We start from the raw sequence: 17,099 nt of genomic DNA on the forward strand, positions 1-17,099 counted from the left end.
CAGAGATACATTATTTTAAAATCCGTGGCTCTCAGAGTATAGTACCTTGATCACCAGCAGCAGTGTCACGAGAGAACTGTTAGAGATCTAAGGCTACTAGCAGAAACTCCTGAGGGGAGGTCTGAGCAATATTTTATGAACTCGAATTAACTTGTCCTAAGTGGTGTGAGCCCAAAAGCTTCAAGGTAACATGCAGTCCCTGGGCAGTGGTTATCCAGCTTCTTAAATATTTTTATTCCCAAGAATATCCTCTGAAATAATTTTAAGCAGTGAGCAAGAACAAAGTCTTACAAACTTGTAAGACCTTCTAAGGAAGCAATCCAAAATAGCATGCCGATTTTGGTGTGAATTACAAACTAGGGGACACGTTTCCAGTGGGTTACCTTCTAACGGGTTACCTTTCAATTCACTTCTGCATGGTTATAAGTGCTTCTATGAATGTGTATAGGGGGTCTGGTGCGGATGTGTGGGCCATGGATTATAGTTCCTCGGTTGAGCAAAACAGAAAGATAAAAATGACTTTCGTCTCCTGAGATCATCTAGTACTGACCTTATAGAATCAGAAGCGTCATTATGCTTCGGTTTTCTGACAGTATTACAATGTTCTCAGAGTCTTTCTGAGCCAATCAGTTTTTTTTTTTTTCTTCCCATGTTAAAGATGAGGAATGGAACAGACAGGGAGTGTTTAAGAGGCTTGCCTAATGTTTTACAGGGCTGCAGTGGAGCGGCAGGGAAAGGGGAAAAATAATGAGACAACTGAAGACAAGACAAAGCTTCCCTCCACCTCCAGCCCCCTGCCCTGCTCTTTTATTCCTAACAGAGCCTGACGCAGCAGGATGGTGATTCACAGGGTGAGGCACGCAATCCTCATGGCCCTCCTCCTCTTCTCACTTGTCCTGCACCATCACCTCACGCAGAAGTCACTGTAGCTCTTGCAATTTCAGTTTGACTCTTTTTATTTTTACTATGTATTTGAGTATTATTATTTATCATACAATTATTGGTTCTCACGTATGTGCTTTTTAAGGAACTGTGCATTTCTGCTTATGATTTTTATTTTCTTGAGATCAGATTTTTCTCCCATCGAAGATTGATGTTGCTGATATATGAACAGGAGTTCATGTGGGAAAGGGATGAGGTCTATCACTTTATAATACAGCTTACATTTCTCTAATGCATTTCTTGTGTTCATCAATGAATACCTATGTATCCTTTTCATGTCCCTTTGGGTCAGGGATTGAGTGTTTTAGTAGTTACCATCAGATAAGGTTGTTCTTTTTCCTCTGAAGTTCTTTGCTACATTAGCCACATTTTTGGCCAGTGAGAAAGAGGGTACAGAGGATTGGGGGAGTGGTTAGAGCAAATTTCCTCTAGAGGTAACACAGTCATCTTAGTCCTTTAAAGGACAGGATTGGAGAGCGAAAAGGGTAGAAGAATGGTGTTCTAGCTCAAAGGGGCAGCTTATGTGGAAATTAGGAAATGAAACCTAGCACAGTTATTTTATGGAGTTAAAGTCAGCCAAGCATAGCTGTAGTAGTATAGTGTGAAGAGTGGAAATAGGCAAGACCTGGAAAGGAAACCAGATCCCAGGGAGGTGTATAAGGCCCTTGACTTTCTCCTGAAGGCTTGGGTAGCTATTGAAAGAGCTGTGTCTAGGTTTTATAGACTCTCTTCACTTCCCAAGCAATACGTTGTGTTCAAATCACACTGTAATTTTTTTTGTTTTTGAAAGGGGTTGAAAAGGGAGGAGGAAAAGGGTAAAAATGTTGAATATAATGCATTATTTTTACATTTTTAATTTATTGTACTGATACTTACCATACTGTGTACAAGGCATTGTACCAGACACTGGGAATAAGTGGCTATATTTCTGCTGTTTTCCTAAAAGCTATCTTACTATCTTTCTACAGAAGTTCTTTTGTTAGATACAGTTCAGTATAGATTCAAGACACTTAGAATCTCAAGATTTTGATGTTTCCCATCAAAGAGTAATCATTCAGCATATAAATACTATCTTACTATTAGAGTTATAAGCTTATTTAGTGCAAAAGATGCAGGGTACTTACCATGTTTAAGGATGTTCTGTGTACTTGTGATCTCTCTCTGTCAAATAAATAAATAAAATCTTTAAAAAAAAAAAGGATGTTCTGTGTATGCCTATAGAGTGAGAGATAGGTAGAGTGTAAGTGATATTTCTCTTATAAAGTTGTAGCAAGTGCAGATATGCAGTTTTTTTAAAAAAAATGGCCATTGAAACACATAGCTCCTTCTTAAAATTAAGGAGACAACTTTTATAGTTTTTATATTTATTTTGATATTATTTTTGTAGCTCAGCTTTGAGAGAAGCTCTAGAGATCTAGAGTCTAAAGAAAGGTATCTTTTTTTTTTTTTAAAGATTTTATTTGTTTATTTGAGAGAGAGAGAGAATGTGTGCATAAGCAGGAGGAGCAGGAGAGGGAGAAGCAGGCTTCCCACTGAGTAGGGAGCCTGATGCGGGGCTTGATCCCAGGACCCCGGGATCATGACCTGAGCCAAAAGCAGACACAACCAACTGAGCTGCCCAGGCACCCCGAGAGGTATCTTCTTATCACAGATGAGTCATAATCCTACTTTTTAAATTTATAATTACACAGTCAGTGCTTGACCTATAAATCCTTCCAAATGGTAGTATGAACTTTTTATGTTTTGAAAAAGTAAGCATACCTTATAATTTTGTAGGTTTTGTTTGGTGCGTTGATTTGTGAATCAAATCAATTTTGGATATGTGCTTTGATACTTGTGTGTCCTAAGGATATATCGTGAAGAATCTTATTGTTGTGTAGGCGCACTGATATGTGATTTTATTTCTTACTCAAAGAATAGTTCCTAAAGTTTTGATTTTAATTGATTGGCAGTAAAAGATCAGAAGTACGCTTTTAAGATTGTTTTTTAAATGTTAGTGATTCTTGCAACCTGTTATATAAACTACAAGTCTGAGTCTTAGAGAATAAACCAAAGCTTGAATTCATATTGGAATTTACCTCTTGTAATTCGACAGGGAATATTGTTCTGTGGTGCTTTGTTTTTATAGAAATTTTCTTTCTATATAACTGCTTTGTTATTTTATGGTAATTTCTGGGCTTGAGTTGTTATTTCCAAAGTCTCTTCAAAATCTCAAAAAGTTTATGTTCTGCAAAAAAACCTTAGAGATAGTAACTAGTATTTGTAAAGGAATTTAAAAAATCAGTTTGCTTTTTCATGCTAACAGTGGTCTTACAGGATTGTTCCATTGTATGATATAATTAAAATATTTTTAGTGCTATTTTCCATATTTGTTATAGTTGGATTAAGTTTTTAAAAATTGTTCTGTTACTTTGGGGTGTAAAAAAAATCTATCAGTTATGTTCTGTATGACAACAGAAAAGAGGGGTTTTAGATGAAGATTTAGGCATTTTGTGAAAGGTGATAATAATTCTCAAATTCTATTATTTGATATTTCACTGATTATGATCCAAAGTAAATTTCTATATTTAGTATTTAGAATTAGCATTTCTTTGCTATGCTGATCTGTTATTTATTGAATATTTATGGTATCTGTTTAATAGGAACAGAGAGTTGTATTAAAGTTCTAAATCCTGGGGGTACCTGGGTGGCTCAGTGGGTTAAAGCCTCTGCGTTCAGCTTGGGTCATGATCCCAGAGCCCTGGGATTGAGCCCCACATCGGGCTCTCTGCTTAGTAGGGAGCCTGCTTCCTCCTCTCTCTCTGCCTGCCTCTGTGCCTACTTGTGATCTCTATCTGTCAAATAAATAAATAAATAAATCTTTTTTAAAAGGTTCTAAATCTTGTGGATTTTAAGTATCAATTAAATAATATATGCATAAGCATTTTTTAAAAAAGATTTCTTATTTTTAAGTAATCTCTACACGCAGCATGAGGCTCATACTCACAAGCCCGAGATCAAGAGTTGTATGCTCTACCGACTAACTCAGCCAGACACCCCATGAAAGCATTTTGAAAACTATTTTGTATTAGGTTGTTTCTGATTCCAAGCAACAAAGACCTGACTGAAACTCACCTTTAAAATAGGGGTACTTGGGGGCACCTGGGTGGCTCAGTGGGTTAAGCCTCTGCCTTCAGCTCAGGTCATGATCTCAGGGTCCTGGGATCGAGTCCCGCATAGGGCTCTTTGCTCTGCAGGGAGCCTGCTTCCTCTTAAAAAAAAAAATAGGGGTACTTGTTGGGGCTCCTGGGTGGCTCAGTGGGTTAAATCCTCTGCATTTGGCTCAGGTCATGATTCCAGGGTCCTAGGATTGAGCCCTACTTCGAGCTCTCTGCTCAGCAGGGAGCCTGCTTCCTCCTCACTCTCTGCCTACCTCTCTTGCCTACTTGTGATCTCTGTCTGTCAAATAAATAAATTTATTAACAAAGTCTTTGCTAAAGAACTTCAATATTCTTCCCACAGGATTCCCAAAATCTTTTAAAAATCTTTTTAAAAAAATAATAAAATAGGGGTACTTGTTAAATCACATAACAAAAAATGCAGCAGTGTGGTAGAGATTAGGCTCTGCTCTGTTGAAGTAGGCCCCAGGTTTCTGCCTTCTCTCTGGCTTCAGCTTTGTCCTTATGCTGGCTGGTGCATGTGGACAGTGGCAGCTCCCGACCTTACCTCTGCACATGGCATCATCTATAGCAGCATTACCCAGTAGAACTTTCTGTAGTGATGGGAATGTTCTCTATTTGTGCTGTCCGGTAGAGGTAGCCGTTAGTCGTATGTAGCTGTTGAGCGCTTGAAATAGAAATAGTGCAATTGAGAAACTGTATTTTTAACTTTGAGTAACCACATGTGGCTAGTGGCTGCCATATTGTTAAGCACCAATATAAAGCATCAGAGATTTGTTGTATCCTAGAGTTTTCACCAAATGTTCTGAAATTAACTCTGTTATACTGGCTTGGATAACATGCTTCCACACTCCTCCCTGCAGTACACTAATCATGGTAGCGAGGAGAAAATGGAAAGTGCTGATTGGCTTATTCTTGCTAGATACTCCACCTCTGAGATGTACTATAAAGCTGCATTGATCCAGAAAGTTTGTATTTGCATAGGTGGGGATAACCTCAGAAACAGACCCATATATTCATGGTCAGTGGATGTTTGACAAAAATGCTAAGGTTAATCAATGAGAAAAGGAAAGTCTTTTCAATAAATGGTGCTAGAAAAATTGGACATACATAAAGAAAAAATAAACCTTAATATTACTACACATCATACACATGTCTGTGGAGTAAAGAGTTTGTGTGAGTGAATAATAAAGGTGAGGAACAGACAGATTGGGTGTAGTTGATACAGTGCCTTGAATATCAGTCTGTGGTGTTTGACATTTGTCTTATAGGCATTGGGCAGCCTTTAGAGGTGTTTAAAAGTTTAGGTAGTCAAATAATTGTTACAAGAATACTAATCTGGCAGCAGATTACCAGCGTTTTAAAGGAGGTTTATAGCTTTTAAAAATAGACTACAGATCTCATCTTTTAATTATGATAGGTCTTTAGTAATGTTGAGATTTTTATGAAGAAGAATGCTGTTCCACTTAGTTTGAGTGAGGAATGGTGATTAAAGTGGTGGTTTAGACTGTGTCCTAAAGATTATGGAATATTGACATGTCATGCTTTTCCTTAATTGATCTATAAAAAATTTAAGAGCATCATTTGTAGAAAAGAAAATGTTTAGAATTTAACCGTAATGTGAATGTGATCAAGTATAAGTATAAATAAGCTTTGTAATGTGATCTCCCTTAATGTAACAATTTAAAGTATTTTTACTTAAAGTCATTATTTATTATGAAAAAGTGACCAAAATTACTGTAAAAAGAAGTTTATTATGAGAAGGTTTGGAAAACCCTGATCTAGTTCTGTACTTCATTTAAATGATAAGAAAGCAGGAGTCCAAACAAAGCAGAGGACTGGTCCAAGATCTTAAGAGTTTGCAGTGACAAAACCAGGACTTAAATAATGTTTTCTTGAAGACCCTGGATCTATCTCAGAAAGACTAGAACTTTTGAGGCAAAGTCTTTGCTAAAGAACATCAATATTCTTCCCACTGGATTCCCAAAAATCAGCACACAGCTTAATAATGACCTGTAAGGTTGAACTAAAAGCAGTGTTGCTTCCTTCAGTTAATTTATACTCTTAAAACTTTATCAGGGACGCCTGGGTGGCTCAATTGGTTGGGTGTCCAACTTGATTTTAAGTCAGGTCATGGTCTCAGGGTGACAGGATCAAGCCCCATGTTAGGCCCTGCTCCGTGTGGAATCTTGCTTGAGATTCTCTGCTCCCCTGCCCCATACACACACTCTTTCTCTGTCTCAAATAAATCTTTAAATTAAAAAACAAACATCAGGGGCGCCTGGGTGGCTCAGTGGGTTGGGCTGCTGCCTTCGGCTCAGGTCATGATCTCGGAGTCCTGGGATCGAGCCCCGCATCGGGCTCTCTGCTCGGCAGGGAGCCTGCTTCCTCCTCTCTCTCTGCCTGCCTCTCTGCCTGCTTGTGATCTCTCTGTCAAATAAATAAATAAAATCTTTAAAAAAAAAAAAAAAAAAAAAACAAACATCAGACGTTACCCAAAAGTGTTAAGGACAAAAAGCATGAAGTATGTTTAAATGGAAATAAAGTTCAAGAATGAAAGGACATGGACATGATTCTCTTCACACTGTAATACTGGAAATACTGCCTTTATTGCTGTATTGCCCCCATCTTCCACATTGACTCCCATGATATATTATTTCCAACCTTTAGAAAAGTAAACAGACTTAAAAAGAAAAACATACAAGTGCTTCTGCTGTAATGCAGTTTATGCATTCCTGAAAAATCTCATAAACTCCAAAACCTGTGCAACATTGTGTTCTGATCAATACAAACTAAAAAATAATTAGTAATTGAAAAGAGAATTTAAACTGCTAAGTGAGACAGCTTAGTATGTAGTTAGTGGCCACCACAGTAGGTGTTATAAATGCACAGAATTAATTACTTGAGTAAAAGTGTTGGCAACATTTAATTAGAATGGAGATAGTGGGTCTTAGGACAGTGCAGATGGCTGTGTAGCAATGAGCAATGGAAGGTGGTGGGGGGTTGCCATTAAAGTGAGCATGGAAAATATTACAACCATCAACAAGGCTGGGAATACTCCTCTGAAGCCCTCGTTTTCAGTTTCTTTTTTCTTTCTTTTTTTAAAATGCTCCTGATCTCAGGAGGCCTTTCTCCTTTCCTGCTAAAGGTTGCCACTTTCCTGGCTCCCCTTTCCTAGGAAAAATCCCCAGTGAACCAGAGTGACTTCTTTATTATACTGACACCATTCCCTATTTATCAGTTTCATGGCACCTAATTTACATTCCAAAACACATTATAGTAGAGCAGACTGTATTTTTTAATCATAGAAAGAGTTTTGCTTTTTTTTAAAAGCACATTTATCAGCTAATATTCATCTGAATAAGCGGCTGCCATATAAAAGATTATTCCCAGTGGGGGGGGGAGTTGTATTATTATGCTGGTTTCTTTTAAGGTACAAAGGAAAGCTGTTTTCATAGATTCTATTGGCTTTTGTTTCATATAGTTCTGTTCAGTGCTAATCTTAATATACCTGGGTATAAGACTCAATAGGTGTGAATTCCAGTGTGATTATTCGTAATAATGGTAAAGATTCTAGTGTTTTCTGCAACCTGCATAAAGTGCTTTCACACTACCTGGTATCTTTATAAATCATTGCCCCCAAAATCCTTCACTGTCATGTGAAATTGAATGATTGAATGTTCAGCAAGGCAACGTAGTGTAGCTAGTGGCTACCACAGTGGGTACTGTAGACATATTTGAGATTAACTTTTTCTCTTCTTTTTATTGAGATATAATTTACAGACCATAAGATTCACCATTTAAAATTATAGTTTTTAATGTATTCAAAAGTTGTGCAACTGTGAACACTGTCTAATTCCAGAACATTTTCATCAACCGTTCATAGTCATTTCCCAGCTCCCCTTACCTCCTCATCCTGGCAAACACTAACCTTTTTTGTGTGTCTATGAATTTGCCTATTCTGGATATTTCATATAAATGTTCTGTCTTGTGTCTAGCTTCTTCCATTTAGCATAATACCTCCAAGGTTCATTCATATTGTAGCATGTATCAGTATATCATTCCATGGTTAAATGATATTCCATTGTATGGATAAACCATATTTTGTTTATCCAGTCATTCGTTGATGGACATTGGGTTATTTCTACTTTTTGATTGCTCCAAAAATGTGGCTCTCAATTTGTGTACAAGTTTTTGTATGGACATGTTTTCATTTTTCTTAGGTATCTACCTAAGAGTGGAATTGGCCAGTTTGTATGATAGCTCTGTGTTGAACTTTTTGAGGAACTTGACAGTAGAATTCTGTGGAAAATGTGGGACTCCTTTCCACATTTCAAGGAAAAGCAGAAACATCGTCAAAAAACTTTGTGGATATCATTAGAAAATATTTGGTTAATTTTTTCCTAAAACATTGATTTTTTTTTTTATTTCTGTAATGTTGGATCAGGTTATCTGGACCAACCCTTCAGCTGAAGACAACTAAAAATACTAGATAAATTGTACAAAAACTTCTTTATAGCATCAGAGAGCTGTTAAGGAACATGCCAGACCAAAATCTAAGAAAAGGTAAGATCATAAGAGGTAAAGAAGTATTTAAAACTCTGGCTACCCTGAGTCATTTGCCCACCAGGATAAAACAGTTGAAAACTGAGCTTCAGGTTTTGTTGGATCCAGAGGCAAAGAGCAACTCATTACATCTAGGTTTCCAAGTCTAATAGATCGCCTCCCATATCAAACTGGGACCTCAGGAAGAGGAAAAAGTCCACAGTCTTTTCTCTACTTGAAAAGATTGCAAGGAGAGATCTGTTGTCCTGAACAGATGGGGGAAAGAGGAGAATAAGAAAAGTAAGAAAGAGAACCTATCTCTGAGGGTTGTAAAACAAGTACCAGCATTGTGTGGAACCACTCATTGTCCAAAATCATTTAACAAAGGAAGCCCGGAAAACTTTTGCCTCAGGTATCTGGAAGAAGCAAATTGATATACTTTTTGAAGAAAGGCTCTTTATTCAAAGCATCAAAAATCTCTTTCAAATAACCTTTCAAAACCATAGAGCATACCTCATACAAAGATGACTGACCATAAAAGAAAGTAAGACACCATAAGCAAAATGCAGAAGAAATAGCAGAAACTGACACCTAAATACTTCAGATACTCACTATTATACATAGATTATAAACAATTTCACTCTGTTTTAATAAACAAGCTTGAAAATATCTGCAAGAAACAGGAAAATAGAAAAGAAGTAATATAAGCAGAATTGAATGAAATACTTAGAGCAATGAAAAAAACACAGTAACCAAAATAAAGAACTTCGGAGATACGTTGGAAGTGTATTTGACATAGCTGAAGAATTTGTGAACTGAAAGAAGTTATCTGGAGGCTCACCACAAAGAGATGAAAAGGTAGAAAATATAAGATGTTGAGGAAAAGGAAAATTGGTTGGAAATTCTAGCCTGAATTTTTGTTGGCATTCTAGAAGGAGGGGGAGAGAGGATGAATATGAGTGGGGGCAGATGCGATATTTGAAGAGATAATGACAATTTTCCAGGATTGATTTAAGGAACTCAACAAATCCCTTGCAGAAAAAAAGAAAAAAGAATCTATATATATATCTATATATATATATAGATATATATATATAGAGAGAGAGAGAGAGAGAGTGAAACTACAGAAAACAAAAGACAGAAAAACCAGAGCAGATTATCTTCAAAGGAGTAGTGACTAAATAGCAGCAAATGAAAATCTCTAGTCAATGAAATGATATCCTGAATGTGTTGAGAAGACGGAACTTGTAATCCAACTTAGAATTCTATACTCAGAGAAAATGTCTTAAAGAATGAAGGCAAGACACCTGACTTATATGTCCAGGAAACCCCCATTGCTTCCTTTCTTCTGGCTGGCAGCAGGGAGGCCACACTATAGCTGGAGGTGCTGTAAAAGACCTGAACTAGCAGGAATTCATCAGCGCTCTGGCAGTCTTCGCTGAAAAAGTCTGGGGAGCTGAAAGTCCCTGCATGGGTAGACGCTATAGCATAAAGAGCTTGCTTGTTCCCTGTGATGAGAACTGGGTTTTTTGTTTTGTTTTGTTTTGTTTTAAGATTTTATTTATTTGTCAGAGAGAGCACAAGCAGGGGAAACAGCAGGCAGAGGGAAAAACAGACTCCCCACTGAGCAAGGACTCCATCCCAGGACCCTGGGATCATGACCCAGGCCGAAGGCAGAAACTTAACCGACCAAACCACCCAGAAGTCCCTGATGAGAACTGGTTCTACACATGGGCTGCTTCCACAGCACGGCACCTGTTTCTTCAGGGTGGTGCTGGGGTCAGCTCCGTAACCAAGATCTATGGGAGACACCAGAGAAATGGGTTCATGCCCAGCCACTTCAGCAAGGTTCCAGCATGGCCCACAAGTCCTCCAAAGCTTAGGAGCTGAAAACTATGAAAAAGGACCAAGAAGGAGCCTGCACATTGACACCTCAGGGACAGAGAAATCTGGAAAGAATCACCAGACAGGTATCAGCTGCCACCCGGAAGTATTAGAACAAATGCTGGGTTAATAAATTGGTTCATTCATTAAAAAAAAAAAAAAAAGGCAAAACTGTGTATCAGTTTTGCAACTAAACCATGTCAGGCTTTTGAAGAAGGGGTCTAAAACCCAAGTCAGACTGTCTTGGTAAGAAAGCAATCTTCATGGGAAGATCAAATGATCTTCAGAAGCTTCAAGTAGACAGTGACCCGTGTCTCTGTTTCATCAGTGAACATTAGAACCTAGTAGGTGCTCTCAGTAAGTTTTGTTGGAAAAAAAGAAGGCAAATTAAGTTATTTGTACAATTAAAAAAACACACACACACTGAGAAGGGATGGTGAAAACCAATAGCCAAGACTTTTGAAGATACACTTTCCTGACTTCACGGTGCACTGAGAACAAAGGTTTTTTTTTGTGTGTGTTTTTTTTTTTTTTTTTTTTAAGATTTTATTTATTTATTTGACAGAGAGATCACAAGTAGGCAGAGAGGCAGGCAGAGAGGAGGAAGCAGGCTCCCTGCCGAGCAGAGAGCCAGATGCGGGGCTCGATCCCAGGACTCTGAGATCATGACCTGAGCCGAAGGCAGCGGCTTAACCCACTGAGCCACCCAGGCGCCCCTGAGAACAAAGTTTATCAAAATATTTATGTGTGAAGATTTGCAACAGAATTACATTATCCCCTGTTGATAGGCTGAGCTACTGGGTTGCCCAATATCTGGTTTCTGTGAGTTAAGGGCCCCCTCAAACTGTTGGTTTTGCTCAGGGTTGAGGGAAGAAGTATCATTGCCATTTATTGGGATCTTTGCCATCAAACCTAGGAGTATCCTAGAATTGGATAATACTTTCAAATTCAAAGAAGCCGTATTTTGAACACCACACGCTTCTTACTGAGGAAGATAGGAATAAGATTATGGAGGAACTGAAGAAGGAGCCAGAAGGCATTGCCTGTAGCTACATGCAGAAGGAATGTGCTGTCTTCCCAAGGTTGAAGTGTTTCCTGATCCCAAGCCTCTCTGTGTTCTCCCTTTCATTTATTGGCTGATTAATGCAGTCTGTTGAACCAGCTGAACTAGTACAGTATAGTGGAAAGAGCACTGAACTGGACATCAGAAGATTTAGATTCTAGTCCTAGTTCTGCTACTTAAGAGCTGTGTGATGTGGTAGGGTTGAAGGCGGAGTACTTGGGTCTCTCCTAAGCTTCATATTCTCCTTTGTAAAGATAGGAGGTGAACCTAGGTTGCAATGGTACCATTTAATTTTTTCTCATCAGCTATCTTAATATACTTTTTTTGTGTATGTAAAATCTCAGGATCCTGTTGTGCCTCAAATATTTTGACTTAGTGGACAAATTTTCAGAAAAATAAAACTTAACAAAATGGAATCATGAAACTATAGACAACCCGAATAGTCTTAATTGTGAAGTTTACCACAGAAGAACTCCAAATCCAGATGGCTTCATAAGCAAGGACTAACAGATTTTTTTTTTTTAAAGATTTTTTATTTATTTATTTGACAGAGAGAGATCACAAGTAGATGGAGAGGCAGGCAGAGAGAGAGAGAGGGAAGCAGGCTCCCTGCTGAGCAGAGAGCCCGATGCGGGCCTCGATCCCAGGACCCTGAGATCATGACCTGAGCCGAAGGCAGCGGCTTAACCCACTGAGCCACCCAGGCGCCCAGGACTAACAGATTTTTTAAGGAAGAAATAATGCCAGTATTTCTAAACTCTTTCAGAGAACAGAAAAAGAAGAAACACTCTTTTCTCCATTATATGCGCTAGCCCAACTTTGATAGCAAAACCAGCAAGGAGAGTTCAAAGAAGAAAAATCAGAAGTCAGCCCTACTGAACATAATGCAGAACTCCTAAACAAAATATTAGTCCACTCCTTTGAGTTCACATCTTTTTTTAGTGGAGACACTTAACTTGTTTTCACTTTGATCTGTTTTCTGTATTGCTTGGGCATGCATATAGACTCTGTCAGCCTCCCTTTGGGAGTAGCCATGTGACTAATTTGGCCAATGGAATTTGAGTAGAAGTGACACATGCTGCTTCCAGGCCTGATCTGTCAAATACCTCCCACATGATCTTCATACTGTCTCTTCCCTGTTTGCCTGCCAGGTGCAGAGAATCCAGATGGGCACTCTTGAGGTCTTGTGTGTGGAAGCACAAGATAAATGAATGTGGGCTCTGAATAATCTCATGCAAGCCTCTGAGATAAGAAACATCCTCATATGGTTTTTTATGAATAGGAAACTTCACTGTGTTAGACCACTGAGAGTGTTTTGTTCATTAAAGCATCTCATGTTACTTATGCTAACTAATACAGAAATTAAATCCAGCAGTATATAAAAGGGACAGTTTATCATGACTACATTGGATTGCTCACAGGAATGCAGGGTTGATTTAACAGAGTTATCCCATCATTGTGGAATGGAACTCTCAATAGGTATATATCTCTGCCACCAAATCAATCAATCAATCAATCAATAAAATAATCTTTTTATAGAGTCAAGGAAATGCCAGTCAAAAGAATGCAACAACTGATTCTGAAATAAAGGGAAAATGAGGGGGAAAAGAAGACATCCTGAAGTATACCAGTGTGAGAGAGTTTGCTGTATAATATATTGTGACTAATTTTAAAGCTGTAGTAATGAAGATACTATGACAATGCACAAATACTGATTTCCAAACATAGCAGTGAAGTAATAGCTTAGAAACCGAACCATGTGTGCATAAATGGAGGTATCTATAATCATAGGGGAAAGAAAAAATTCTTTAATAGTACTGGGACAATTAGATACATAGGAAACCATGAAGGGAGTCTACCTCATATCTTACATAAAATCTATCTCCAGGAAGATTATAGACTTAAATGCAGAAGGCAAAATAGAAAGCTTTTAGAAGATGATAATAGGAGATTATTTTCGTGATTTTGAGGTAGGGAAGGATTTATTGAAGACATAAAAATAATAAAGGAAAAATTGGTAAATTTGACTTTGTTAAAATTAAGAAACTGTTTTTATCTGAAGGCAGTTTTGTGTTTTTTTTTTAAAAACCACAGAATGGAAAAAGATTTTTATAATGCATAAAATTAGTAAAGGACTTAGGTTGATTTCAAATTTTAAAAATGACAATAAATAAGAAAAAGATGAACAACCCAATTGAAAATTTGGAAAGTACTTGACCAGACACTTAGAAAAAAAATTCAGAGAGCCAGTAGGTATGAAATGTGCTTCATTTCCTTAGTAATCAGGGAAATGCAAATCAACTCCTCATTGCAGGTAGAAATGTACTTCGATACAATTATAGTTGACCCTTGAACAGCTCTACAGTTGGGAAAACAGCATCCTGTGCAGTTGAAAAATCCATGTTTGACTTTTGACTCCCCCTAAACTTAGCTGCTTACCAGAAGCCTTACCAGTAACATAAATAGTCAACACACATTTTGCAAGTTATATGTGTTACATACTGTATCCTGATAGTCAAGTCAGCTGGAGAAGAGAAAATGTTATTAAAACTCTTAAGGAAGAAAAAATACACTTACTGTATTATTATACTGTATTTATTGGGAAAAACATCTGGGTAGGTCTGCACAGTTTAAACCTGTGTTGTTCAAAGATAAAAAGTAGTTTAAAAAATGTTTTGACATTATCTAGTAGAAGACAGATAAGAGCCACATATTTTATGAACTTAGCAATTCCATTCCCAAGAATATACCCTAGAGAAGTGTGTGTAGATATGGAGTAGGTTATGTTTACAAAAATGTTCATAGCACCATTTTCATTTTAATAATGGCCAAAAAACTGAAGCAACTCCAATATCTGCAGTAGAATGAATAAAGTTTTTCCCTATACAATGAGTTACAATATTCAGTGAAAATGAACAAACTAGATCTGTATGCAACCCTAAGGATGAATCTAATAAACATAATGTATAATAAAAGAGACAAGACAGAATAACACATCACATATACTTCATTCACATAATATTTAAAAGTAAGCCGAAGGATATACGTATGCATATATGTGGTAAACCAGAAAGCTTCGTCATCACAGAGGTAGGATGGTCTTTCCTGGAGAGGGCAGAGAGGAGAGTTGTGTGATTGAGGGAGATATATAGGTTACAGTTCTAGTTGTGTTTTGATTTGGTTTGATTACTAGTAGTCATTTTATAATTGTTGAATTTAATAAATTTTGATGGCCTTTCTTTGTGAATTTTTCAGTTTTAAAAAATTAAATGTTTTTATGCATTTTCGGAGTGTTTAGGAAGAATATGAGGTGTCTTTAATTAGCAACAGTTATTAAAAATGAGGAAAAGGAGAACTTTGCCTATTTAAAATAACCCTATTTATTTTGAGTTCCTGGGAACTTAAGACATGTTATTCCTTTATTTTACAAGTAGTCATATCTTGTGCTAGATCTGATTATCCATTCATCCAGTATTTATGGAGCATTTACTGCTCAGGTGCTTGACAGAAATGAGATTCAGGATGGGTGGTGATATTATAGATTGATTAATTAGCTCCTTGTGCATTTAAAAAATCATGCATATATACCTACTGAGTGCTTTTAGTTCCATAGTTTTGCTTCTGAGTACTGTGATTCTCTTAGCTTGTAATGGAATTTGGCATTTGCAGAATTGAGCATACATTAAAGAACATTTCAGTTCTTTGTAGGCAGTTATTAAAAACACAGTCTTGTCAGGTGTGGGCTCTGGTAAACACTCAGACAGTATAGATTCCTGAGTCTAAAACTTTGTAGCATAACTCAAAATTATAGAAAATGCCAGCCCCCTGGGATTTTTTTTTTTTTTTTTTTTTTAGATTTTATTTATTTACTTGTCAGAGAGAGCGAGCGAGCGAGTGAGCACAGGCAGGCAGAGTGGCAGGCAGAGGGAGAAGCAGGCTCCCTGCTGAGCAAGGAGCCTCGATGTGGGACTCGATCCCAGAATGCTGGCGTGATGACCTGAGCGGAAGGCAGCCGCTTAACCAACTGAGCCACCCAGGCGTCCCCCCCGACCCCGCCCCGCTTCGGGAATTTTATCAGTTATTATTTCAGACTTACTGGAGTTTAAATATTTAAATTTATTTACAGTAAAAAATATCATGAGTACTAGATTTCTTTATTAAAAAACAAAATATTATGGTACCGTGATTGTATGTATATGTATTTATATATATCTCTACATACATGCGTATATGTAATTTCCATGGAGAATAAGCGTATCTAAAATTTTAATACATTATTTTTTGCTGATAAGAGTAAGCTAAAAAACTGTTTAAAATGGACCACCTTTTGTATACAATCCATTTTGAAATATGTTTGCTTTTTTAAGTTTATTGTCTAAAAGAAAACTTGGATATACTTGGGGAAAAAAGTATAAACAGCATTGTTTTTGCCTTGAGTTTCTTTTCCCTGTCTCCTTTCCACCATTTCCTTATCCTTTCCATCTCCACTGTCACTAGCAGATTTAATAATATAGGCTAGAAAATGAAGTACAGGACCTGCCCAGCAGTGCTATATACCCAGAATTCTGTATATGCTTCCTTGAACTTGAGAGATAAGGTCGGTGATGCTTTATAAGTAGAACAATACAGCACTTTAAGGATCTTTGTTGGTATATGTACCATTATTTGAATCAGTTATCTTTGTCTAGAAACAGTAAGCACTGCTCAGGCATCTTACTTCCAGGTTTGGGATTCTTTCTGAGCTCAGAGTAGTGGGGGCACCAGTCAGACTTGTTTTGGGAATTATAGGACTTAGATAAGAGACCACTAATATATGACCTAAAGGATTATGATAGTTTTCTTCATCAAGGTTCTTTGATTATAAGAACTAGAAATCCATTTAAAGTAACTCAAGCTAAAGAAGAATTTATCATTTTTTTTAAAAGGTATTTATTTGAAAGAGCGAGCACAAGCAGGGAAGAGGGGCAGAAGGAGAGGGAGAAGAAGGCTCCCTGTTGAGCAGAGAGCCTGCTGCAGGGCTCGATCCTAGAACCTCAAGACCATGACCTGAGTCAAAGGCAGATGTTTAATTGACCGCGCCACGCAGATACCCCTAAAGGAGAATTTATTGGGAGGATACAGTCACGTGGCACCCAGGGCAGGAAGGAATACCTGGTGTTCTAAAGGCTTGACACCAGGAGCTCCATCTCAAGGTCTGCATGGTGTGTCATCTCTGCCACCAACCCTGGTTTGCTGGATGACTCTGGCGAAGGCTTTATGTAAAAATAATTGATGTTCTGGGTCCTTTTCCAGTTAACCATTTTTATAATCAGAGTATAATTTCCAAATTTAAAAAAAGCTTCATTTATCTTACTTTGTCTCAGTGGGAGAAAAGGGTTGGTGAGCTGTGGGACCTCTGTCTTAGTGCTAATAAGATTTAAAAAAAAAAAACTGGGTTGGTTCTCTATAGATGGTATGAATTTTTCTACTCTAGAAAAGTATGACTTTTGTTTTTCAGGTTACCAAGT

The 17,099-nt window shown here is 37.5% G+C and overlaps 1 protein-coding gene across 12 annotated transcripts in view; it reads left to right on the top strand.

Moving 5' to 3' along the window:
• Nucleotides 1–17,099, top strand: part of MEF2A (myocyte enhancer factor 2A) — a 161,256-nt gene that overhangs the window by 101,111 nt on the left and 43,046 nt on the right. For 2 of the 12 annotated variants that reach the window (XM_047739153.1, XM_047739151.1), the window contains exon 1: nucleotides 822–851. The exons of the other annotated variants lie outside the window; for them this stretch is intronic. In XM_047739153.1, the coding sequence (XP_047595109.1) occupies nucleotides 837–851 (15 nt within the window). In that variant the 5' untranslated portion in view covers nucleotides 822–836. Of the gene's footprint in view, nucleotides 1–821; nucleotides 852–17,099 lie in introns of those variants that run through there. 12 annotated transcript variants of the gene reach the window in all.

This window comes from Lutra lutra, chromosome 7 (genome assembly GCF_902655055.1).
Source record: "Lutra lutra chromosome 7, mLutLut1.2, whole genome shotgun sequence".
NCBI lineage: Eukaryota > Metazoa > Chordata > Mammalia > Carnivora > Mustelidae > Lutra > Lutra lutra.